Source organism: Mauremys mutica, chromosome 3 (genome assembly GCF_020497125.1).
Source record: "Mauremys mutica isolate MM-2020 ecotype Southern chromosome 3, ASM2049712v1, whole genome shotgun sequence".
Lineage (NCBI taxonomy): Eukaryota > Metazoa > Chordata > Testudines > Geoemydidae > Mauremys > Mauremys mutica.
In genome coordinates, this window is record NC_059074.1 from 58,022,026 (window position 1) to 58,049,248 (window position 27,223).

General features: G+C 38.1%; 1 protein-coding gene across 3 annotated transcripts in view; it reads left to right on the top strand.

Annotated features, from left to right (window-relative positions):
• The window catches only part of RIMS1 (regulating synaptic membrane exocytosis 1), a 348,972-nt gene that overhangs the window by 195,042 nt on the left and 126,707 nt on the right, over window positions 1-27,223 (top strand). For all 3 annotated transcript variants that reach the window (XM_045010069.1, XM_045010070.1, XM_045010068.1), the window contains 4 exons: window positions 3,937-4,014; window positions 8,432-8,503; window positions 19,130-19,312; window positions 20,657-20,769. In XM_045010069.1, the coding sequence (XP_044866004.1) occupies window positions 3,937-4,014; window positions 8,432-8,503; window positions 19,130-19,312; window positions 20,657-20,769 (446 nt within the window). The remainder of the gene's footprint in view (window positions 1-3,936; window positions 4,015-8,431; window positions 8,504-19,129; window positions 19,313-20,656; window positions 20,770-27,223) is intronic.

Below are 27,223 nucleotides of genomic sequence, written 5' to 3' on the forward strand. Positions count from 1 at the left end.
AAGGCCCCCTGAGACCCAGAATCCTCATTTTCAAAATTTGAATAACCTGCCTGTATACTAGAATGGGCACCTCAATTAATTGCTAATTTGGAATTAGTTGCATCCATATAAAACAAGCTAAGTTGCTTTCAGAAATCTGATAGGGAATACAGACAAACAACATCAGAAACAGAGAGATAAAATGGGTCATATCTTGTATTGGACCAATTTCTATGAGTGAAAGAAACAAGCTTTTCAATCATACAGAGTTCTTCTTCAGGTCTGGTCTGAAGAAGAGCTCCCTGTCTCACAAAAGCTTGTCTCTCTCACCAAAAGAAATTAGTTCAATAAAAGATATTACCTTACACACCTTGTCTCTAATATCCTGGAACCCAACATGGCTATGACTACACTGCATACATCAGAAACTTGTTAACTATATCTGTATTTGTTATAAATTATAATTTTCTTCAGCAAGATATGAGCAAAAATATCCTCCCCTGTTTTTTTAAAACCTTAACATATAGATATGTTTTTCCCCAGATGTTAAGTAAAACATTTTACTTTAAATAAATCAAGTTTTAAAACTCTTACTTCCAAACTAACGTCCACTTGCGAAAACATATAGTTAAGTTCTATAGAAGTAGGAGAGACCATTGTCAAACTTTACTTTCTAGCCTGGGATGTGGCCTTTGTGATATCCACTTCCTGGAAGGCAAGAAAAGAAGAGGTGGAAGCTTATCTTCACCTAGGCAAGAATTAAGGGGTCAGGCACAGTATGTATAAATGGAATACTGGGCAATCCTGTTTGTGGTGCCAATCATTACACTATGCCGACCTCACATTGAATAGCTGGGAAGGTTGGGCAGAAACAAGAATTCTTCACTACACAACTGCCCAGCTTGTATCTCTGGGACTTATTGTTCCTTTTGTTGTGGAGGCCCTTCTTCAAAGCACTTAGCTCACTGTTTTACACTGAAAGTAAGTTTAAGAATGTGAGTTCTTGACCATCCCAACTTCCTTCAGTCAACTTGCTGTGGAAACAGGATGGAGTAGGTTTTAAGTGATCACGTTCAGTTAATTTACAGGCTTCTCTAGCTTTCAGATCCTTATACACAGTGAAGGAATTTTTCCCAGGAATAGAAGGGGCAGTCAAGAGAACGTGCAACGTGTTGTGTTCTCTGCCCTACTTTGGTACGGGCCAGAGGCCTTAGGTGAGCATGAATTGTTCTGTGCTCTTGACAAATAGTAAATGGCAGGAGTTTCATCCATGCCGTCAAAGTTTCTTAGGTGGGTGTAGCCTGCTGGAAATGCTACTGTGAGGGAGTCTAAATTTAGGAGAAGAGACTCCACCATGCAGCCAGATGTCCCTATGTCAGGTGAAGAAAAAAAATCAACAATTTGACACAAAGGTTCACTCTGTCTCTAATCCTATGTTTTCTTAAAGAAGTATTTTATAACCCATTTGTGCAAAATAATAAGGCATCATAATAAGGGATCACCCCAATGGGTGAAATAGATTTTTCTAGAGAAGGCCTTGTTTATGGACATGTAAGATTTTATTCTATTTGTTGTTGTTTTTTAATATCCGCCACTCCACTGATGAAAGCTCTTTTTAAAATACAGCACCCATTTCACAAAGCAGAGATTTATGTTCTCCCAATGTGTCTGCAATGTCATTTAATGGACAAACGGCCTGCTTCTATGATGCATTCTGCTCAGTATAAGCAGCAAAGAGTCCTATGGCACCTTATAGACTAACAGACGTATTGGAGCATGAGCTTTCATGGGTGAATACCCACTTCGTCGGATGCATCTGCTCAATGTGACTCTTGTTGACTTCACTGGGAAATTGCAAGCACAGAACAAAGTTTAGGATCATTCATTATTCTTCCAACAGTGTTCAAATCATGACTGATGATTAGTCTTTATATGAATGTTTGATGCTTGCTAAATGGAGAATGACACATGGCCAGATCCTGGAAACACACATGCGTGTAAATAAATTTTCTCATGCAAGTACTCCAGTTGAAGTCAGTATAATTCACTGTATGCAGGTGCAGTTCTCACTTTACTCTAAACAGAACCCAAACGTGCCCCTTTCTGGGATTTTACGGTATTGGTAGTTCAAATAGCAAAAATGTAAAATCTCCACCTTATCTTTCTTCACAAGTTTGTCTCTTAAGATTTCCTTGCAGAGACCTCTTATGTTTGATCACAATTCCTTCTACCTCCACTTTACATGTTGGCACCTTACATTCAGGGTAGATTCAGTAAGTCAGTATTTTTTGAAACCCTACACTAGACAACAAGGGGTTAAGGAGCTCCTCTGGGCTCAGCTGGCTCCATCCTACCACACCTGCAAGACATGCCCAGGCTGGAGGAAGAGTTAAAAGGGAAGCAGAACAGTTCACATGTGGGCAAGCCAGGGAAGAAAACAGACCGTCAACCCTCAGTTCCTGAGGGAAGGCCCAGGGGAAGGCAGGAACTTCCCTGAAAATAACTGTCCGAAGGTCTCTCTCTGAGAGAAGAGAAGGCCTGATTCTAATACACCCTGAGAGGGAGGCACTTCCCACTCTCTCTTTTACTAACTCTGTTGATTTGCATTAGTTCCCCTTTTTTTTTGTTTCTGGACTATCCTGAAAGGGGAGAGACTTTGAAGGGACCTGGCTGGAGGGCCATGTCACAGAAAGAGGCAGACCACCGCAGCAGTGAAGAGAGAGCTGCCATGCCACACCCCACCTCAAGGAGGTGTGCGTGGTGAGCCAACCCATTCACAGACCAGCTGATAGTGTGTTATGTTCACACATGGTAATCAGTGAGGCTACTAGCATGAGCAAACTTACTCATGTCTGAGTTTGTAGAATCAGATCCAAACTGAGTAGGGGAAATTTTTTTTCCAGTTTCTTAGAGGGGTCTGAAAATAATTAAGAATAAAAAATAAACATTTAAAACTATGAAAATTACTCAACTGTGTCTTCTAAAGTTAGCTATATGGCCTTATAGCGAATCTTGCACTTTTCATTATATAATGACAAGTAGTAATAACCACATAATTTTTCAGTCAGTCTGGCAATCATTCAGGGGTCAAAGATGAACATCTTAATTTAACATTATAGCTGAAAGGCTGAAGTTCTACTATAAAGCATTAGTAGATATCTTATTAATTCTGTATAACCAAGTTTGGTACCTGGAAAAAACCTAGACTTACACATCGAGTCTGGAAAAAAGTTCTCTTTTGTACAGCCTACATGTGAAAACTGACAGAACAGTTATATTTAAGTCAAATTGTGAGCTCTGGATAAATTGTAAAGATGTTAAAAGAGTTTAAGCATAAAATGAAAATAGTATGGAAATTACGAGACATATTTTGACCATCACTAGAATAATTTTTTTTAAATATTCTTGCTGGGTCAGTTTGCTGCCTTCATGTGATTATTGAGCAGTTATGTATCAAAACATCAAAACATCTGGTAATTTTAGTATGGATATTTAGGAAAGTTTCCTTAAATGCAAATAGAATTTACTTGATTTTAATCAAGATAACTTGCCAGTACTTAATACCAAAATATTATTTTTCAAATGCTATTTGAATTTTCATTTGGATTGAGGAAGAAGCATTTATCTATTATTCTAATTTACAAAATTTAGATTTATTCTCAATAAGGAAAATGGGAATTGGTGAGCTACAGTGCTGTAGTTCAATATAGATTTTACATTTTTCAGTCACTGATGTTTTACTTTTGTACTTACCATGGTGCCACAGATTTTTAAAATATCCCCTTTAAACATGTGAATAAAGGGGACATCAGAAATGCAGTTCGGTCAGTACTTAGTACCTGAATGCTGTTGGTTTATATATTTTGACTGCATGTCTCCATCTTCACTGCATGTGACCATCTCTCTGTTTCTGTCCATTCTGTCCAATTCACTTCCATGTTTCCAAAATTTGTGAAGAACAAGGACGCTGGAGTCTTGCATTCCAAAACAAGACAGTATAAACCACCTAAGTGCTAAATCTGGAGCAACACAGAGGTATCCTTATTAAATCAAATTTTAGTTCCAAGTAAATGAATTATTGATTCTAATTTATGAACAGTGAACAATTTCCTTCCCTAACAACATTCTCTGTTATAAATATTGTATTTTATATGCTTTTTCATTCTCTTTATCGCTAAATATACATTATAGCTGTTTGTTTTTTCATACTAACATATTTAACCTCTTTATATAGAGTACACTAAGTGGCTAAATTTGAACATGGAGTAAGTGCCCAGCATACACCCCTGTGTGCACTCTGGACATTGGGTACAGGCATTAAAGTATAGGTCAGGTGCACAGCTCCCACTTATTCGCCCCATGAGCTGGGCACTGCAGTTTAGTCTGCATGGTTAAGGAGAGGGGTATTATAATTTGCTCTTGGAATAGGGCGGCAGCAAATCACCACCCTCCAGAACAAGGGGGAAGCACAACATAAATTGTGTCTCAAGGTGTGCTCCTCCAGGAGCAGACCAGAGAACTAATTGTGACAGTTTCAGTTCTTCCCTTGCTCAATCTTGGGAAGCAGTAAGTTTCTTCAGCCCTTTCCATAGAGTAGCTTATTCCTGCCTGTGTGCCCAGCACATAAACAGGTGGAACCAGGGCTCTTACTATTCCCAGTCCTTCTCTTCCACTTTGTTTGTAGTGAGGAGAATCAGGCACTGATTCTGTGGGTACTTCCCCCCCACACACACACACACTGCAGCAATAGTCACAATCTGAGCAGGGCCAGTTGGGAGTAAGAGGAAGATGGTCTTACTCTGCTGAATAGTCCTCTAAGGGCTGAGACATCTAGCCCATGAGTAGCCCCACTGAACTAATTGAACTCAGTGGGGCTACTCAGATAGCTTCCTTGCTTTGGGGCCTTCAAAGACAATTGCAGCATCTGTAAAGAATCTTAAATACTAACACAGATCTCCTGCTTTATGCTTCTTAATTTTGGCTGCATATGGGAGAGTAAAAGAATTATGTAAGGAAAATAAATGCAACAGAAGTCTAAAGTACAGAGCATGATGGGAGAACAGGATTACACCTGTTAATTAACTAATTTTTTAGAGTATTTTTTTGTGAAAACCTACATGATTTTAGTCAGTAGAATACAACTGCTAACAAGATCTTCATTAATGCAAAATTAGTTTGTTTAAGAGGTGTTTCCATTTTCTGTTTCTACCTGTGAAACATACGATATAACGGTTTAATCCTAATCAAACATTGCAATAGCTTGAGGAGAACATGAAAATCATCTGTGATCAATTATTTTAACTATAATACTCTGATGTCTGTATACACAATTTCCAGTTCAGACACTGAGTTTCTTCTCATTTTCCCCAAGGTCTAAAATACAAATCTTGAAATGTGTATTTCATCTTAGTTTTATTTCTGTATTTTACCTGCCTAGCTTAGTGCATGAAGTTGATTTTATCAACATCAATTCCTTGTGCATCTCTCCACGTCTTATTTCCTGTGTCAAATAGAATTTGGGGGTTGTCAACATTCCTTGTGCAACAGTCAGCAAACAATCAATCTCTCCTTTTTTTTTATTTGAATGGCGGTCTGCATTGGTTACCTCTCAGGGTATGTTTACACAGGATTTTGGAGCAAGTTGCCCAGCTCAGCTCAACCAACTCGGGTTAGCACGGCTTGCACTAATGTTCTAAAAATAGCTGTATAGAGAGTGCTTTGAAGTTGTGGTCCTGTTGACCAGCGCTGAGAGGCTTACTCCCCACTCACTACAAGATGCTGTGTAGACATACCCATGAAGGCTAACCTTTGTGTATTTAAGGGAACACTGATGGCCACATCCCGTAGAGAGAGTTGGATATCAGATGTTTGCTGGCCTCATTCCGTAATAGAGTTAAAAATGAATACAACTCCACAAAAGCAAAGAGTGTCTCACACACAAATGTGTGAGAGCACCTTGCATTATAGCAATAGAAATGAACAAGAGCTGACTTGTAAATACGGATACAAACAAAGAATTATAAATAATAGTGAAAAACACGTTCCACAGATGCAGAGCACATGTAGAGATTCCTGATAATATATTTGCAATTTCTGAATCATGATGGTGAAAGCATGCACAGAAAATACTCTTCAGTTATTGGGCTTGCCTCCTCCTCTGTATTACAGTGGCACTTAGAGCCCTAGTCATGGACCAGCATCCCATTGTGCTAGGCGCTGTACAAACACAACAAAAAGATGGTCCCTGCCCACAAACAGCTTACAATCTATGTATAAGTCAAGAGACAACCAATAGATACAGACAGATGGGGGTGTACACCACTTGTACACCACTTACTGTATATCTCTGTGGTACCCAATTCAATCGAATTGTACAGTCACATTTCTGCCTTTGACTCTAATGAAAGGGGGCAACAGATCAGCTGTTGATCTCTTTATGTCCTCGATTTGGCTATCAACTGCAAGTTGATAATTTTTATCTTGGGCTCAGCTGTATTTCCCCCTTCCTGGGGCAGTCCTTTTCATGGTGCCATAGTCTGCAATGAGATAACCTGTACATAGAAGGCCCAAATCTCTACTTAAACAGTTTTATGCTGTTGTAATTCACTGACTTCAGGCAAGTTATTCCTAATTGACACTGGTTCTGTGAGAGCAGCACCAGACTTTATCTACCTTCCAGGCTGAACTTTTTATATAAGTTGCATATAAATGACAAGAAAGCTGAATTTGGTGATTTTCCCAGACACCCACTGTAATGTCTTGAATGAGAACAAGAAATCCCTCTCAATTTCATGAAAAATATACCTATCTCATAGAATTAGAAGGGACCCTGAAAGGTCATTGAGTCCAGCCCCCTGCCTTCACTAGCAGAACCTAGTACTGATTTTGCCCCAGATCCCTAAGTGATCCCCTCAAGGATTGAACTCACAACCATGGGTTTAGGCAGGACAATACTCAAACCACTGAGCTATCCCCATGGCCTTCATTTTGGCCTCAATGACATTGCCATAACAGTGCAGAAATTGCCCTGGTATCTCCATATTCTTCTCTATAGAAGTATTTTTATTTTACACAAATTATAACAGCCAGGTCAGATACAAAGAATAGTATTAGTGTGCAGGAGAATTTTCCTGCAAACTTGATGTCATGTACATAATTTTGCAGGCTTGAAATGACTGTTCATTGGACATCACAGGAAGAAAGGTAAAACACTAGGAATATGGTTTAATGATGGCAACTTTAGTAACACATCTGGGAAACTATCCTGCAGTAAATCATCCAGTGAAGATCCACCAGTGTCCACCTCCAAAACTTTTAACCTGCTCCAAGCACTGTTGCTGGGACCCCATGGCCCTCTTCTCATACGAAGGTTGAGGGTGTGGAGGAAATCCTCTCCCTACCAGATAGTAGGAGACCCAGCCTCCTTCCTCATCTTCTTTAAGGGACACTCTTGAAGCTAAGCCCTACAAATCACCCAGGCCAGTGATGGGAAAATTCTTTCCCAGCCCCAAAAGGTGACTAGTGAAATGCCCATAGCAAGGTCACTGAAAATTGGACCAACTCTACTGCTTAAGGAATAGCTGATCTAGCTTTCAGCTAGGTTAAGATAGACAAACTATGGCCCAGCAAATGCACGTTTTATAGAATCAGGTAAAGAGTTGACTGTTGGAAATTGGGAAACAAGCAAAATTTCAGTCTCAGCTCTCTTCTGGCTCTTTGTGAAAGATATATATGGAAAAGGTATAAGGAAGCTAACTAAATTTACATGACCCAATTACATATTTTTTAAAAATGGGTTTAGACATATGTTCTGATACCAACCAGTTAATATTTGATAGAAAGAAAGTATTATTGAATTGTTAGAAGTTTTCCAAAAATTGTAGCGATCTTGGTACAGTAAAATAAGACAAGGTTTTACTAATATGCAGTGTAATTTATACTTGATCTTCATTACAATATTTTGTTTTCTTCATTACTTGAAAAAGTGATTTTAAAACATTTTTCAGATTTACATCTGAGTGTTCTATTACTTCCCAGTCCTTTCTGCAACTGCTCTTTCTTGCAGCACTATTTTCTTGTCAAGGGAGGACCTAGGAGCTACTGTAGGGGTCATTTCTAATCCTGTGAGAAGTCTTGTTAAAAAGTGATGCAACTACCTACCTACCCCAAGAGTCTGAACTAATTATCTTTCTCTTCTCTAGCATTGAGTAAGGTCTCCTGTTTGGCAACCCACTGCCTTCACACCAGCAAGCCTGAACTAATTTAATGCTATAATAGAAAAGGATCTTGTGATTTAAACTACTAATTCAACAGCCCATTCATAAAGATAGCTATCATTTTTCCATCTGTCAACTACTTTTCATTATCATTGTAATACATAATTAAAGCTTTATTCTTCATATTCCCTGTATCTTTTCTTCTTTTTACATTTTTTTGACATCTCATTTCACAGGCAGTCCAGAAAAGTGGAAAGATATAACAGCCAAAAACAGACTAGGAAAGACTCCGCATCTGAAACAGAAAGGTAGGATTGATGCAGAAACCTTCTCTCTTAGTCAAATTGATTCCGGTGCACCTGCTGCTACTTTAAATGTCACCTGTAAAACACTAAATGTATAAAATTACTAAAACAAAGTAATTCATGCTGCCTTAGTTTAAAGTACTGATGAGCCCACATCTATGTTACAGGATTGTCATTGCCTGGTATGTTGGCCTCATACATATTATGTCATAGTATAGAAGTTTTCTGGCTTTCTTTATTTATGGATAAACTCATAGGCCAAGATCAAAAGTCACTTTTGTGTAAATTTAATTATTCAAATCCTTCACCCATTAAGTCCTGGAAGTTTTGGCACTGAATCTCTAGGATCAGGATGTATGTATAATATGTTGAAGCCGTGAAAGATTGCTCTGTTATTGTATATCACCACTGATATTTCTTCCTGGTTTTTTTATTTTAAAAATAATTTTGACAGACAAATCTACGTACAAAATGTGAAGCTAACAATAAATAATTGCAAAACAGATTCTCTTAATATAACATAAAAGTTGCACAATTGAAGTTGCAAGAATTAAAAGATTGCCGCATTCAAATAACAATGTTAATATGGACATGCTGTACATCCTTTATTTTCTAAGGTATCCAGTTCACCTTGTAAATAGAAATATATTAAAAGACATGTATAGAAAATACTACACTTTGTGATTATGCAATGTTAATATTGCTGCCGCAATTTCGACTTTTGCTTTTATTGAGTTTTACTGTGCATTTATTGTGATTTTAACTTTCACCTCCTATGCTATAATAATATAGGCATTTTGCACCCAGGTTCTTCATTTTAACAAAAAACAGCAAGGAAAAGAAATATATGTGCTTAATAATGGTAGTATTCTACTGGTTCCAGTTAGGTTTAAGTGCACATCTTGATGCGATAGTGAAAGAGGGGTAAGATCCCACTTTTGCTGGGGACAGATTTCTGTAAGGCTGGGTCAACAGGGCAGCAGAACCCCTATTTACACTATGAGAGGTGAATAGCTGCATTGAAAAAAAGATAAACAATTAATTTTGTTTTCAAACAAAAAGCTTATAATTTGTATAATGTAGTAAAAATTGCAGACAGATTGCAGATTCCACTGAATCTTTGATTTTTAACCCCGATGCCTATGATTTTCTATGCTTAGTCTAAAGGTAGGAGGATTTTTGCTTTTTTTCTTGTTTAATTTTATTTTATATATTTTTTATTTTCCTGTCCCAGTAGCAACTCCTGTGCCAGGGCAAGCAAAGATAATATTAATTGTAAATGATATTATTGCCCTAATTAAGTCAATAGGCGTTTTAGCATTAATTTCAATGGGGCCAGGATTTAACACTATGTTTTGAAAAAGGTTCAGTGCTTTATTATGCTGTGTTAAAAAACTTAATGGATGCCCACTGTGCATACTCAAAACTTGCTTATATGTTTGTAAGTTGAGTTTTGATTTTCCCCTGAAGATAGACAAATCATACAACTCTTAGTGAATAGAATGCTCTTGCTAAACTTCAAATTTCAGCCATTTTTGCAGTAGCCTTGTGCTTTATATGTTTGTGCTTTAAAAGAGGGTATTTATATATTTTTACAACGTGAAAAATGTGTGTGTCTCATGTATTGTAAGAAAGAAAAAGAATTTTTCCCATGCTTTTTAAAAAAAAAAACAACCTTCAAGCAAAGAGTAAGTACAGAAATTAGTAGTGATAGCTATCATTTCCCGTGGCTCTTGATGGGACTGAAGCCAGATTGCCCTCAGGGAAGATGGCCATCTCTTATGCTATACGGTTAAGAAACTGGACAGAAAAATGGGAGGAAAGACACTGTGGGAGAAATGATGGAGATTTAGGTTACAGGGGGAATAAAGGGTGCCAGAGAGGGAGAATAAGAGGGGAAGGAGAGCAAAGGAAAGGAAGGATAATATGCAGAGTGAGCAAATGACCATAGGAGCCACATGGGGGAGAAGAGAATCTGAGGGAGCATGCAGAGGGAGATGTGAGTGGTCAAGGAGGTGTAATGGGAGTAAAGAGAGATAGGATGTTGCTAAGGGAATGGGGTGGAGATAGAATGGCTTTTGCTATCACCACAGGGAATTAGACAGGACAAGTGAAGTCCCTCTCTGCACTAGCCATTGGGCAGGCCTGGATTTCTGTGTGTGTATTTAAGGGTGATTTTGAACCTGAAATGATCATACACAGATTGAGGGTGGGCTGCTTCCTTCTAAAGGATCAAAAATCATAACACAAAACAACCCCCCCCACACACACACACACTATTTTAAAAATCTAATGATTTGTATGCTAATCTCATGATTGGGGGATGGGTCTGACTCATGATTTTTGATCATTTGGGATTTGCAGCTGTTTCAAATGGAGAGAAACTGTTTTGCAGAGAATGTGAATCTGGTGTATTTTGTTGGACGTCTGAAAGTTACAAATGTAAGCTTGTAAAATGCACTCTGCTTTTGCATTCTAAGAATGAACACACTTGTAATTATATTACATTAAGATGTACTATATTTTATGTCTACAACAAGCTATTTTTCTCCCAATAAGGAATTAACCTACATCTGAGATCCAAACTTTACTCACTATTTTAAAGTTTTGATAGCACTTGCACAAAACATAGGAAACATAAAATGTTTACACATTTAGTTAGCCTTCTTTTATGTTTTTGTGAGCACATTTGAGACTGGATACATCTGTGATATATATAATAGCTTTGCACTGATTTATATATACAGTACTTAATGGATTTGTAGCTTGGTACTGCAGTGTCATGGCCTCCGTTGTGTTAAAATCCCTTCCAGTTATCCAGTAGTCAGTCTCCTTATAGCCACAACAATCATCACTTAAAGTGTCTGAGTGGTATTTTTTACTAATGTGACATTTGTTATTAGGGGAGGTCAGGAAGATTATCAAAACCATTCTGGACTTTTAAAAATATTTCTTTACCTTTTAAAAAGCATCCATGTCACTAAGTACTCCTTTACGTCCTAGTTGAAGATAGACAGTTCCTCTTTCTGATAATGCCACAGGAGAGGGAACCTGGGCTGCAGAAACAGCAGCAGCCCAGGGAATGGTGAATTCTACCTCTCCCTTTTGCTTCTTAATGGTTCATCATGTCATGATAAGGAATCTGTCATCATGATAAGGAATCTGGTTCATCATGTCATGATAAGGAATCTGTCTCATCATGTCATGATAAGGAACCTGCACTATGGTGTATTTATCTGGTTTTAGCGAAATAATCAACTAATTTAGACATTCAGTACAAAGATGTCTACACAGGACTGAGTGCTTTGATTTATTACTTCATCATATGCTTAATACCACAACAGTACCATCAAGTAGCGTATTTAATATGCTAGATAACTCATGCTTGTCCAATGGCAAATACTGCACTAGACCAGTCCTCCTCGAGGTATCCTCTTCTCTCCACCACAAGAGAACCAGGCTGGGGACTTCCAGAGGATTATCTTCAAATCAGCTCAGCCTGCCCGCCCCCGCCACAGTTCAGGCATGCAGCACCAACACAGTCCCCTAATTTCCATCACGACTAACACCAAGATCGGTAGCTGGGATAGAAATAGTGTCCTTGGGGCCATCCATTTTCCATCAGGAGGTCAGTTACAATTGTTCAGACCTTGCTGATTTGAAAGTTGCTTAAAGAAGACAAAGTAAAGATCAGGTGAAAGCAAGAGGCACTTATTGTCCAAATTGCCCTCTACCAAGTATTCCCATTAATCAGCAATTGTAACAGGATGTCCAACATCCTACCTCCTACAGCATTCTGTATAACCACCCTTTAACATTTTATACATGGCTTAATTCCTATGTTTATTAGGGAATCTCAGCAGATCAGCACCTGATGAAACATCAGTCAGCTGTGTTAAAATCATTGACAGGGATTAAAGGTTTTCCTGCTAATGCTAGTCAGTGCTTCATTTGTGCCAAGGCTTGCCAGGGCTGAGCTCCAGCACCTCTGGGCTTGCTGCGTCAGTTATGAAAGTAGAGAAATTGCTTGAGCCCCAGCACCTCATTGCTTGAGCCACGGCACCCCTTTCATTACAAATTGAGCACTGATGCCATTAGATAACTTCTAGGTTAGTCTCCAAGGTGGGATGCAGTAAAATAGTTTAAGCTCTGGGCAGCATGCTGGGAATGAGAAAAAGCATAGGCACCGACTCCATGGGTGCTCCAGGGCTGGAGCACCCATGGGGAAAAATTAGGTGGGTGCTCTACACCCACCAGCAGCCAAGCTCCCCGCCCTGCCCCACCTCACCTCCTCCTCCACCTCTGCCTCCTCCCCTAAGTGCACTGCATCCCAGATCCTCTGCCTACCTCCCAGCGCTTGCTGCCACCAAACAGCAGTAGCAAGCTCCGGGAGGGACGGGGGAAGGAGTGGGAACATGGAGCGCTCAGAGGAGGAGGCAGGGCCAGGGCAGGGGTTTGGGGAAGGAGTCAAATGGGGCAGGGAGGGGGCAGAGTTGGGGTGGGGACTTTGGGGAAGGGATTGGAATGGGTGTGGGAGGGGGCAGGGCAGGGATGGAGTCAGGGCAGGGCTGGTGGCAGAGGGGGATCGAGCACCGACTGGCGCCATTAGAAGTTGGCGCCTATGACCAAAGCTCCATTATCCTCAGTACCATCATGAGTGCACCTCATGATCTTGACTGGGATTGGATCCACTTGCCTGAAACCTCTCTCTAAACATAAATGAAATAGGAGATTGGTAATATAGTTGTTGGTACAGAAGACAAAATAAGCTTTAAGAGAGATGCTAAATGCCACAAAAAACAACAAACTAAATGCTTTGCCCAGGAGGTCTTTGGAGTCTATGGGCTAAGGTATCCCATGCAAAAAGTAGCATATGTTTACGTAATAAAATACTACTATAATTCATATATGTAAGGATGCTAAATTAAGGTTGCACAGAGGAAGCTTTTCCTAACTTTTGAGTACTTGGCTTTGTAACCTTAATAGTATTCTTTTAATGTGGGTTTTTTGTGTGTGATTTCTTATATTTAAAAAAAAAAAGCACACTGAAAAAAAATAAATTCCATCATGTAGCACCATACTGACACCCACAGAGGTCAGCAGCAAGATTGGAACCTTTAGATCCACTGCTCAAACCTTCATCTCTTATGCTAATGGAGTAATTAATAGCAGTAGTGGGTTGTCTGACCCTGCAAGGGAGGGGGGATGGGACACATTAGCAGTAGGTTTTATAAATATTTGCTGATATCAGAGCAATAGTGAAACTCAGGAATTTTGTGTTCCATTCCAGGCTCTAGAGGGAAAAGTGCTATGGTGGGTGCAGACCCAAGCTTGACATCTCCTGCCCCATCCCCTCCAACTTGTCCCAGTCCTTCTCCTCTGTACTAGAGCATCTCAAAGATTTCCATGTTTTTAACATTGTCAGACCAATTTATTTTTCCCTAGCCTCATTCTCAGAAATGGCTAATCTGTTTTGTCTGAAATTTAAAAAAAAAATACTGAGGCAGTCACCTGGCATGGAAGATTTCAGTTGAAGTGATAGAAACTAGACAAGTTATAAGCAACTGAAAATAAAGTTTTATAATGGGAACTATCTGGCAGCCTTAATAATAAAATAAATAAATAATAATTGTTGTTGTTATATATTATTTATATTATTGAAGCACCTAGGAGCCCCAGTAGGACCCCATTGTACTGTACAAACATGTGCTTTCAAATTAAGTATAAGATGAGAGAAAACAGAGGGATGCCGACAAATTCAGGGTTATGAGGAAACAATGATCTAATATAATCTAAGACAGACACAGGGTGGGGGAAGGGGTGTAACATACAAGCAGAGTGATCAATGTGATGGCAGCAAATGGGATACTAGTTCAACAATTATTATTTTGGGGTGAGAGGGTTATTTAGTAGGGGAGCAGCTAAATGTAAAGAAAGGGGAAGGAATGGGTAAGGAGGACAGAAAAGGGAACAGGAGGAGAGACAGATGCAGAATGAAGCTGAAGGGAAGGGTTTGGTGAGAAGGGAGGAGAAGGAGAGGGTTAGAACAAACAGCCAATTAGAACAGGACAGAGAAAATCACAGCGTATTCTGGGATGTCCAGAGGTCCAAAGGTCCCTGCTCTCCCTCAGTGGCGTTTCTGTCTCCTGACTGAGGTGTTATTAGAAGAGGTTTTGGAACAAATTAATAAATTAAACATTAATAAGTCACCAGGAACCAGATGCTATTCACCCAAGAGTTCTGAAGGAACTGAACTGTGTAATTGCAGAATGGCTAATTTCAGTTTCTGTGCCAGATGACTGGAGGATAGCTAATGTGACTCCAATGTTTTAAAAAAGGCTCCAGAGGTGATCCTAGCAATTGCAAGTGGTGAGCCTAACTTCGGTACCAGGCAAATTGGTTGAAACTGTAGTAAAGAACACAATTTATTGGGGGAAGAGTCAGCATGTGTTTTGTAAAGGGAAATTATGCCTCACCAATCTACTAGAATTCTTTGAGTGGGTCAATAAGCATGTGGACATGGGTGATCCAGTGGATATAGTGTACTTAGATTTTCAGAAAGCCTTTGACAAGGTCCCTCACTAAAGGCTCTTAAGAAAAGTAAGCTGTTATGAGATAAGATGGAAGGTCCTCTCCTGGATCAATAACTGGTTAAAAGATAGGAAAGAAAGGGCAGAAATAAATGGTCAGTTTTCAGACTGGAGAGAGATAAATAGTGGTGTCCCCAGGGGTCTGTACTGGACCCAGTCCTATTTAACATATTCATAAATGATCTGGGGAAAAGGGTAAACAGGGAGGTGGCAAAATTTGCAGATGATACAAAACTACTCAAGATAGTTAAGTCCAAAGCAGACTGTGAATTGTTACAAAGGGATCTCACAAAACTGGCTGACTGGGCAACAAAATGACAGATGAAATTCAATGTTGATAAATGCAAAGTAATGCACATTGGAAAACATAATCCCAACTATACATATAAAATAATCGGGTCTAAATTAGCTGTTACCACTCAAGAAAGAGATCTTGGAGTCACTGTGGATAGTTCTCTGAAAACATCCACTCACTGTGCAGCAGCAGTCAAAACAGCGAACAGAATGTGGGGAATCATTAAGAAAGGGATAGATAATAAGACAGAAAATATCATATTGCCTCTATATAAATCCATGGTACGCCCACATCTTGAATACTGCATGCGGATGTGGTCACCTCATCTCAAAAAAAGATCTATTGGAATTGGAAAAGGTTCAGAAAAGGGCAACAAAAATGATTAGGGGTATGGAACAGCTTCCGTATGAGGAGAGATTAATAAGACTGACTTTTCAGCTTGGAAAAGAGACTACTAAGGGGGAATATGTTTGAGGTCTATAAAACCATGATTGGTGTGGAGAAAGTAAATAAGGAAGTGTTTATTCCTCAAAACACAAGAACGAGGGGTCACCAAATGAAATTAATAGGCAGCAGGTTTAAAACAAACCAAAGGAAGTACTTTTTTACACAACGCACAGTCAGTCTGTGGAACTCGTTGTCAGAGGATGTTGTGAAGGGTTCAAAAAAGAACAAGATAAATTCATGGACAATAGGTCCATCAATCTCTATTAGCCAGGATGGGCAGGGGATGGTGTCCCTAGCCTATATTTGCCATAAGCTGGGAATGGGCGAAAGGGAATGGATTACTTGATGATTACCTGTTCTGTTCATTCCCTCTCAGGCACCTGGCATTGGCTATTGTCAGAAGATAGGATACTGAGCTAGATGGACCATTGGTCTGACCCAATATAGCTGTTCTTATGTTCTTATATCTGGCTCCTCTCTGCAGGCCACATGGTGGAATGGAGGAAAGGTACTGCCTGGGTTATAGTGCCCCCACAGTGTCAGGGTCTCCCCAGCTCAGTTTTGGGTCTAGCAGGGTGCTGTGGGGGAGAAGAGTGGCCCTGGCTCAGTCTCATTTTACTCCCCGCCTTACAGTGCAGCAGTCTACTTCTACCAGATGGAGTCTCTGGCTAGAAATGCACAGCTCAGCCACCCAAATAACCTTAGCTCTGGCCTGTTGTTCCATCATGCAATAAGCATCTGATTATGATTAATGTGTTATTGTAGCTGTGTTGATCCCAGGATATTAGAGAAACAAGGTGGGTGAGGTAATATATTTTATTAGACCGACTTCTGTTGGTGAGAGAGACAAGCTATCAAGCTTACACAGAGCTCTTTTTCAGCTCTGGGCAGGTACTCAGAGTGTCACAGCTAACTACAAGTTGGAACAGATTGTTTAGCATAAGTAGTTAATGCATATTGTAAGAGACTATTCAAGGTGAAGAGGCCAGTTAATACCAAGCTCATCATCAGAACCAACCTCCCACAGACCAGAACCCACCAATGCAAAGTGGCACCAGACCCTGCCAGAATAACAGGTGCAAAACCTGTAGATATGTCTCCACAGCAATGACAATCAATACTTACCAACAACACACCTTTCAAGATCTACACATGCCTATCACAACACATGGTATACCCCAGTAACATCTATGTTGGTGAAATGAGACAATCACTAGGCTCTTGAATGAACACACAGAAAAATGATAAAAGACAAAAACGCCATCTTACCCTTTCACAAAGCTATCACTGCATACCTGACCTCTTAGCACTTAGCCTAAAAGGAAACCTGCAAAACCTTTGTGAGTCTATGAACTTAAATTCATAACTTTGCTAGACACTAAAAATCATGGACTCAATAAAGACACTGGATTTATGGCTTATTTCAACAACCTGAAACGCACTAACTCCCAGTTTTTGTCCTTTAACAGCGGTAGTGTTAATTGTCCACTTCATCTTGGTCTCTTTCACCAACAAGTGGTCCAATAAAAGATACTCTCTTACCCACCATGTCTTTTTGATTATGACTGAAGCATTTTAGTGTGTTTGGACCCATTTTAGATTGAATTGATTGAATTGATAATGGGACCGAGGCCACTGGCTACCCTCTGTTAACAAAGTGGACATTGTCCCACATTGTTCCCAATGAAAATAAAGACAAGCGGCCCTCAGGAAAGATGGTAGCCCTCTATGATTTATAGAGGTGAAGATGAACAAGTGAATGGAGGCCATGGCCATCTTTACAGTGGTTACTCAGTTATTCAAAGGACTGAGTTTTAATTAAGTTTACCTCATAAATTCTTAGAAAATTCATTCTATACCCAAGAACAAGTAGTTTAATTTTGGGGAGGATATACTTTATTTTTCATACGTAAAGAAGCAGAATACCTGCTTTAAGTGTAACTCAAGTTTAACTGTAGTTGGAGTTGTAACTGGACTTCCAAGAAATATATTGTTTCTCTAGAGGTGGCCCCAAAGCCAAACTATAAGTATCGTAGAATAGTATATTTTGGAACTACAAAAATAATAGAAAAAATTCTAGTCCTAAAAAGATTATTAGTACACCTCTACCCCAATATAATGCGACCCGACATAACATGAATTTGGATATAATGCGGTAAAGCAGCGCTCCGGGGGGGCGGGGCTGCGCACTCCAGTGGATCAAAGCAAGTTCAATATAACACAATTTCACCTATAATGCAGTAAGATTTTTTGGCTCCCGAGGACAGCATTATATCGGGGTAGAGGTGTATATAGAATTCCACCAGAAATAAAAGGGAAGCAGGTAAGTGTGTATTGGGAGTGGGCAGGTGTACGGGCACTCCTTTGTTTATGTTGGGATTTTTAACTTATGAATGGGTACCAGTAGCTGTAGTTTAGAAGTCCGAAAAAAATAAATTAATTAACAAATAAAATATTGTAAACAGAAGTAGTGAGAAGGCTCAATTCAAAAGTGTCCTAAATAACAATGCGTTTTATGGAATGTCACACAGCTGTGAAAAGCAGAAAAGAATTTAAAAGGCACAATTTGTTTATTTAAAAGTTAATTTTATTTTCTTACTTACTCATAGTTCAAGTGATTATATTTAACATTGCTATATTATATTTAACATTGTTATACTGAGGCCATTAATAAACTGTACTTCATTTTTACTTTAATACAATTTTCATTATTAGTCCTGCAGAATTGTATCTCTAATTTAGACCCCAGTACAGCAAAATACTTCAGCACATATCTAATTTTAAACACGAGTTGTCCCCAAGACGCTAGTGAGATTATGCATGTGCTTAGGTACCTTACTGACCTGGGGCCTTCATGGGAATTCAGGTAAAATTTTAACACCAATAAAAATGTGCATTTTTGAAAACACGTGTACAGTGGTTAAAAGTAGGCTCTGATATTTTTTTTCTGTAATGGTGGTACTTCATCAGAGTATTTTCCAGATGTGCATTAGTCTTCATTTGCTATGGTTAAAGTAACTGAAGATGAAGCTAATATTTTTCGCCAACCAGCTGTTAAATTCAATGCAATTTTTGAACTACAGGTTTACATGGCATAGGTATCTGCAGTGATGGTTTTTCTGTTTATCATTTTGAAAACAGAATTGTAGGTTGAATTAATCATTTTTCAGAGTCTGACAATGTGAGCATGTGTCTTATTAAGTAGGCTTTCGGTTGCTTTCACTGGTGGAGGGAGGCATGGGGAAGCTTATGTGGAGCTAATGACTGAACAATTTCTTTTTGGCCCTAATGTTTTAGGGTTCTGCTACCATGTCTTTCTAGAAGGGGACTTCCAACCCCAAGAACAACTGAGCAGCCAGTCATTAGGGGAAAACATCACACTCGCTCAAGGTCGAGTGAGCATTCTAGTATCAGACCATTATGCTCTGTACATCATCTAGTTCCAGGAGGGTCGGCGCCACCTTCTCCACTTCTGACAAGGTTCCTATTAAATGTACAGCACAGCATTCATGTCCTACCTCCCAGATGTCACTGTGGTGTTGTACTTTACCGAGTATATACGGTGCATTCACTCTTTCTAGCACGCTACTATAATCCTTTCTCCATGGTACTTACACTTCTCTCATATCCTCTACTCCGTCTACCTTCACTGTCCAGATGGTGCTTTTGACTGTTGAATTATGCAGTTATGGAACATGAGAGTTAAAATTTGACTGTGTTTTGTCCTTCCATTGTTTTGTTTATGTACTCATATGAAAACTTGCAAAATATTTTGTTTTTAAAATGTGCTGTAAATAACACACAATTTCCACACAATTAACTCTTGCTTTACAGCAGCAGGTTAAGAGAAAGTCATTTGGCCTATGCAATGCTAATTGCTAATGCTCACCGTCTGTAATTTGTTTAACTTGTATTAATATTTTTCAGATATTAGAAAAAAATTGAGAAATTGTATATGTGTAACTTCAATATATTAGATAAATGTAACATATTTAGAAAATATGATACTGTACCTGGCAATGAAGTTTAACAATTAAGCCCTGTCAGTAATCAAGCTTTTTCTCATCTGTGTATTTTAGCTATAGTATTCCAGCTTACCAGCAATGGCCTTAGGAACATCTGGTGTGTTAAGCTCAGTGTGTTTAAAAGAACACAGCCTATTTAGAAATTATGCTAGTTAAGTTCATCTATCCATACAGTCAAAGCAAATGAATTGAGAATATCTACTTGGGTAAGAGTATTAAAATTCTGTGGAACTGCTCCAAGAATTTGCACCTATTATCAAATACATACACTACAAAAATTAACAGAAGCAGTGCCAATAAAGACCTACACTTCTTCAAAAGAAACATTCAGAAAAGCCACTTTACCTCTATAATATTAGATACTTGCAACTTAATTCTCTGTTGCCCTGCACCATGTTAAGTTTGACACTAATGCAAACTGGGTATAAAATGTTACCAGATCAGAATGGTAATGTTTTACACCCCTTTGCACTGGTGGAAATGACTGTACAAGGTGGGAGACAGTGGTGAAAGAGGCCCTTAGACTCCTGTCTGCAGTTTGCAGTTCCTGTCTAGAAACACTGAATAATTTGGAGCTTGAAAAGATTTTTCCTGAGTTGAAGACAGTTAGAGAAACTAAAGATGAAGCTCTGTTAACTCTCCAGGCATTGAGGACTGTATGAATAGGACAATATGGCATACATAAAATTTCTGCATCTTCCATATATGCATTTTAATATAGGCATTAACTTTACCACTCAAAATGTATTGATTCAGATTTTATTTGGATTATTTTATTTTATCTTCATTCCATCTGCAGAATACACCAACAAGGAAGTCCAGCTCAGTCACCTCCTGCAGACACATCATTCAGCAGTCGTAGGGGAAGACAGCTTCCACAAGTTCCAGTAAGAAGCAGCAGTGTAGAGCAAGGTATCAAATAATGAGTTTATCATAATTCAGAATCTTGGATTTCCTTCCTTACCTTATTTTACTTTGTCTTTCATAATAAAATGTTCAGTGCTTTATTTATTTCTACCCACGAAGGAATATATTTGAATGAAAGAATAATGGTAGATTGGAAAGTATTGTAGAATTTGATTGGTTGATTATTCTATAGTCTCCTGGCTTGGTTTGGTTTTTGCTGTATACCTTAAAATTTCTATTGCAAACATTCCATTATCTTAGTACATACCTACCCATGACCACAGATTTAGTTAGTGTTCGGGTCACAGAGCTCAGTGATGTTACATCTAATAACACTTTGCTCATGTTCTGTTAACTTGGATTTGTTGGGTGAGATTAACTGTTGTGCTTTGATGATAGAAACTGATGAAAGTCAGATAATATCAACCTTTTTTTTGTTCCCTGAGTCAGACAAAGGCCTACTGAACAGAGTGAAAACACCTAGCATTAAATATGTGAAAGCATGGTGTCATGAACTGGTGCATGTTTAAGGAAACAGGTGGTCAAGCAAAGAGAACTTTTCCTTATTGAGCAGTGCAAAGTTGAGCTAGGTTGCCGTGAGAGGTGTTATATCCAAACATATCAAACAAGTGTTAACATCAGTGTTTCCTTTCCCATAAACATACTGCAGCTCAAGTGTTGGTTACTATATTAAAACAAAATGGATTTAAAATACGGTTTAATTTCACTCTGGGAAATATGTGTAAATTCAGTTCTCTATTATTCAAGCAACTCTGTCAGTGCATTGACTATATCTGACAACTCAAATTACCAATACTGCAGATATTTCTACTAAGCAGAAACTTCTAATGTTTATACTTCCTGTGTTCCTGAAATATTGTCAGACACTTCCCAAAGCAGACAGTGTAGTTCGCTTTGACTTCTTTACCAAGCTATGTATACCATATACTACTTTGCATGATAATGAATTAGTTGACTGGTTACATGAGCTTTTTGGCTGTGAGCCATCCTAAAAGTATCATTATAGTACATACTGACTGACATATGAAAATGTTTTCCTGTTCACTATATTTATTTATTGTGAATATTCAATATACTTTACTGAGTTTGACTGGTGGATTCTACTAACTCTGAATTTTATATTCAGTTCTTCTAATTATATATCTGTAAGAGCTAAGGACTCTCTTGGTTTTAAACTGGCGGCAAACTACCTCTGCAGCTTAAATTTTTATGTTGCCAAGTGTATCTCTAAGTTGGGAGCTATGAAAGTATGATATGATTTCATACATTCTGTGCATCATAATTCTTATGTGATTCCTGCATTTGACACAGTACATGAAAAGAATATACCTGGTCTATTGCTTTTATTTTGACTAAGTATTTTTCTCTAGTGGATATTCACTTATTATCATTATCGCTAAATAATGTGTAAGAAATAACATAACATTCTAGTTTATATTATGTTGACAGAAATTTTAAATTAATGTGGAACCTTGTATGAGCTGTGAGACTGAAAGGAGGGAGATGGCAGTTACATAGCTAACAAGAAAAAGTTAAACAATCAAAACTGAAGCTAAAATTAGCATATGTTCAGAGGATTATTGATCCAAGCACATATGAAGTGGAGTATTGATATTTCAAGCTGTGAATACTTATTTACACTGGTGATTTATCCTCTCGCATCATAAGTATGCAAGGGTTAGCACATCCGTTACTCTTGCTATTATATAGGATTGTATGTTATATCCTTCATGTCAGTGAACTGACAATGTGGCTGGAGGTTGAAGAGAAGAATTCCTCCTTTACATACTGATTTTCTTTTTGTTGTGTGATTGGGTTGCCATTTTATTGAAGATATCTTTTCCCATTTTTTTCCTCTATTTAACTTACGATTGTGGTTGATTGTGATACCTCTTAGCAAACACACATGAAAAATGTTAGTTTAAATGTTGCTGGGTTAAATACAGACATGATTCCATATAAATTTCTCTGACACACAACTCGATGAAATGTAGGCCATAAAACAAAATACTTTGATTCATTGGATCAAATCCTGCCATCTGGTACAGCTGTCCAACCCACATCAAGCCAATTTCAGTATAAAATGGAGTAACTAAGAGTACAATTTGGACCTAATTTAGGTTGTAATCCAAAACATATTGAAATTAGTGGAAGATTTCCTATTAACTTTAATTGGGATTGGATAGATCCATAATGACTTCAATTCACAGTCAGCAGGGCTACATGAATGTAGATGATGGCAGGATCCAATGCAATCTGTTAATGTTAGGGGGAGCTGCACTTCTGGGTTCAATATTCTTTGCATTTCCTTCAGTTGTAAATAAAGGTGTGTGGTATTGGGAAACACTACGTCCTGCATTGGAAGAGAATACTATATGCTATGATGTTATGAGTTTATGGCAGGTCATGTTAATTCTCCTGAACTAAGAGGGGTGAATACAAATGGTTTTACAGCTAAATCCTTATTGCCGACTATAATAATCATAGAAAGGTTATATATCAACTGTAAGTGATATCATTCATTGTGATTTTGCATAGTCAGAAGACATACCAGCTTACAGTAAAACAATTTTAGTATTGTGTAAAGCTATTGCTGTTGGAGAGGGGAATGGATTTTGGAATGAGAGGTGGGTGGCGGTTTTATTTTTTGTCTTGACAAATAATGTTATTGTGGAACTGTTTATTCTGTAGTAAATTATGACATCCATGCTAATACCTCTTTTACAGGATTTACACAGTGTCTCAGAAAAATTCAACTTTGGTCATTATTAAGTAAGGACTGGAAAAAAAGTTGTTCTGATTTATTGCCTGTATCAGACAATGACTGATAAGTTAACACTCCTGGAAGCAGTTTCAGTTTGAAGTTGATGGAAAGCCAACTTTTGAACAAGTTTGTCAGTTTAGAAATGCCCATAATTGTAGAAATACTGCATAGAAAATTCTATAGAAGAAACCTCAGAGCAAAGGATAGTGACAATCTCATTGCATCATAGAGGCAGGGTGATACCTGTGGTCAGGTACAGAGGAGTTCACAGAACACAATTTTACAGGTAAGGGGAAAATTCCAGTGTAAGATATCTTTTTGTTCCTAAAACTCCAAAATTGGCATAATTTAAAAAAAATGAACTTTTGGGGGCCTTTAGTTCTAAATGGGGATCAGTGCCTTCGTGTGTTTTAAAAAAAATAATTATCTACCAAGTTGTTTATTTAGAAGAGCTATAGCATTTTTCAACCCATTGCAGTATGTAAAAATTTTAGCACTTGGACTCGGGGCAATGGACTTCTCTCAAGCAACAGAAATTTGAGTGAAAGTCATGATAACATTTGAATCAAGTGTTTGTATCTGTGCATTGAAATGCAAATATGGACCTTGATATGCAACTATGCCAGCTGTATCATGGCAAAAATTTCCAGAATCCCGTGATCACATGGATCTCATTGCAGGATCAGGGCCTGAGAGGTCTGCAAATGAAAACTAGTCTCTACGGGTGTCTTTACATAATTCACATTTCTAAACATCTGTAAGTATTTGCAAATAAGCGACCATGCAGTGGTCATTACCCAGACTTGTAGTATTTTGAAATATATCATTTTTCTTTCCTTGTTTTAATTGGCAATATTAAAAAAGGATATAAAATAACATGAAGATTTTTTGATTCAATGGTTAAATTAATGACATTCTAAGCCTTGGCAAAGAAGAGTGCTTGTGCTCAACTTGTCACATGGTGCTGAGCGATTGTAAAAGGCTTGAATCGCTCTGTTACTACGGTACACAATATTTAAGTGTCAAGTAAAGAGTGGAGTTTCTGTATTAACTATGAATTTCTCTACTGTTGTATCACAACTTTTTATACAGTTGCATAGATTTTGTTGTTAGAGTCTATGTCTATAGTCTTTACTCAGTCCTTTCTCTATTGATAACAAGAACTGACTTAATGAGAATTTGACCTGAGTAAGGATTTCAGGTTGAGCCCATACATTGTTATTTGGTATCTATTCACCCTTATTGTTCAAGGAAGTTCATACAGGTTGGTGTTCCACAACAGTTTTTTTCTAAGGCCATCTTTAGCTGAAGTAGGTTGTATTCTGGCAAATGAATAACTGAGAGGCATGTGGTTAAGAAAAGGTGTATTAGATCTTATTGAAATTTCTGAACCAATGAGACACATGGATGATTGTATTTATTATGGAAACTACTTTTCAAGAATCCTTTTAGACAAACCAGATCGCTGTCCCTGTCCTCACTCTCATTTGACGCTTTAGAAAATGATTTATTTTTCATTTGGTTAACATGGTTTCACATTGCATAGTTCTTATAAGGATGCGGTGTGATATTAGATTTAATGGGTGGGGTTTTTTTGTTTCTTTGTTGTTTTTACATTACTGACCTGTTGAGTTGTACCAGTTTACACTTCCATAAATAACTTTGCGCCTGACCCAGTAGCACTTAGAAAAATCTCAAAATCTCCCACCAGAGAATGTGAGAACAGTGCTTGAATAAATATTGCAAGAAATGACCCTGTATTAATAGAAATCTAAACCAGTTGGCTTGAAATTTAGATTCAGGTAGGAAAGCAGATTTTTATCCAGAAAGTGGTTACAAAAATTGTCTCTTGATATCTTCCTTTAAAATCAATATAGTTCTTTTTTATACTGCATGAGAGAAAACTATTTTCCGTGTTTGAAGTAAAACAGAGGAATGTACTTAAAGAAATACAAATGAATTTTCTGACAGACGGTGGTATGCAATAATCAGAAATTAATTGTGTTGTATATATTTTCAAGTTAACTCTTAAATAACTCCATCTAACCAAGGGGTCTCTTATTTGAAAAGAGTTTAATGCCAGTGTTAATATGGTATGGATACAATTTATATAAACTAGATTGAAAACAAATTGATAAAATAGACTTATAAAGATCTCCATTGCATGGAGGGAGAACGTATACTGATAAATTATTTTCATTGTTACCTGTGGACAAACAATCATAGAATTTCATATCAAAGAATCGCAATATTGTTAAATAATAAAATTGAGTTGCAACTATAGTTCTCAGAGAATACAGAATACTTGTTTCTGCAATGCCATTGCAGCCAATGGGTGTTTTGCTTGAGTAAGAGCTGCAGGATTGAACCCTCTCAATTAAGTTCTGCTCTGAAGTATGCTGGTATAAATTCAGAGTAACTAAGAGCAGAGTATGAGCTTTCTAACAAGAGGCTAATAAAAGAGGATACTATTTCAGTTTTCAATTCCCACCTTTTAGCATTGTTTTTGTTTTGTCTTCATGTCCCTAGTTTCATTTAAAATTGTTAGATAGCATTGCATATTCGGGGCCAGATTGTGGAACCTTTACTCATGCTGAGGGACACTCACTCACATGAGTAGACCCTTTGACTAAAATCGGTGTTGCCAACTCCCACAATTTTATCACAAGTTTCATGATATTTGGGGTTTTCCTTAAAGCCCTGTTTTCTAGTGTCCCAGTGATTTATTGAGAATTGCAGCTTTCAATTTGAGGCTCAGAAATCAAAAGACAAACAGAAGCCAAAATTTATTATTTTAAAACGTGTCTCCATTTTGGTGGGCCTTCCTCATGTTTTTTGAACACTTGGAGTTGGCACTACTGCACTCAGCAGAAGAAGCAAGGACTTCACAATCTGACCATCAGTAACTTCATTGTTACTCATAGTTTTAAACAAATATTCTGCATTTATAATTTGTCATGGTTTATCATTCTGATTTTCCACATTACTTTTATGTATGCTGATGCAGCCTATTGTACGTGTCATTGTCAAATTTAATACATTTCTTTGTCTAACTTTAAATTTGCTGATTTCTTTCTTTTGTTTCCATCATTCCGTGCATTTAATTCATTGAAGAACAAGAGAATTATAACTCTTCCTCAAAAGGTAAATATTCATGTACATTTTACAAACACTTGACAACTGTGAATTTTATCTTCCTTCCCCCTCCCCATTATTTTCCATGTTAATACATTTCATTCAGTCATCAATGAAAAGCAACTAAAAATGGTTCCATCTCAAATATCTAGCTGTTATCTGGTTTATCCCTCTTTACAACTGGAAAATGATTTGATGTATGATCTCAAATATTTGATTAAAATGGTGCATAGTGTATTTTATCCAAGTCCCTTGATATTATGTGCAGTAGAGAATGTGCTACTTTGGGTAGAAAGTCAGTCCAGAGGCTCAGGTTGCACCTCTCCCCAAGGTCCACAAGTTGGCTCTGTGCATGTGGAGGCACAGAGGAACAGCCACGGCACCATCCTGTCCTCTCCTCCAAAGCCCCTGGACAATGCTTCATAGGTCTGAGATCAGACAGGAGGAGTGGTTGGAGAGTGGGATGACCAGAAGGACAACAAACATTATCCCTCCTTCAGATGCAGGGAGATTCTGAAGAAAGGATAGTACAGTTTGGGG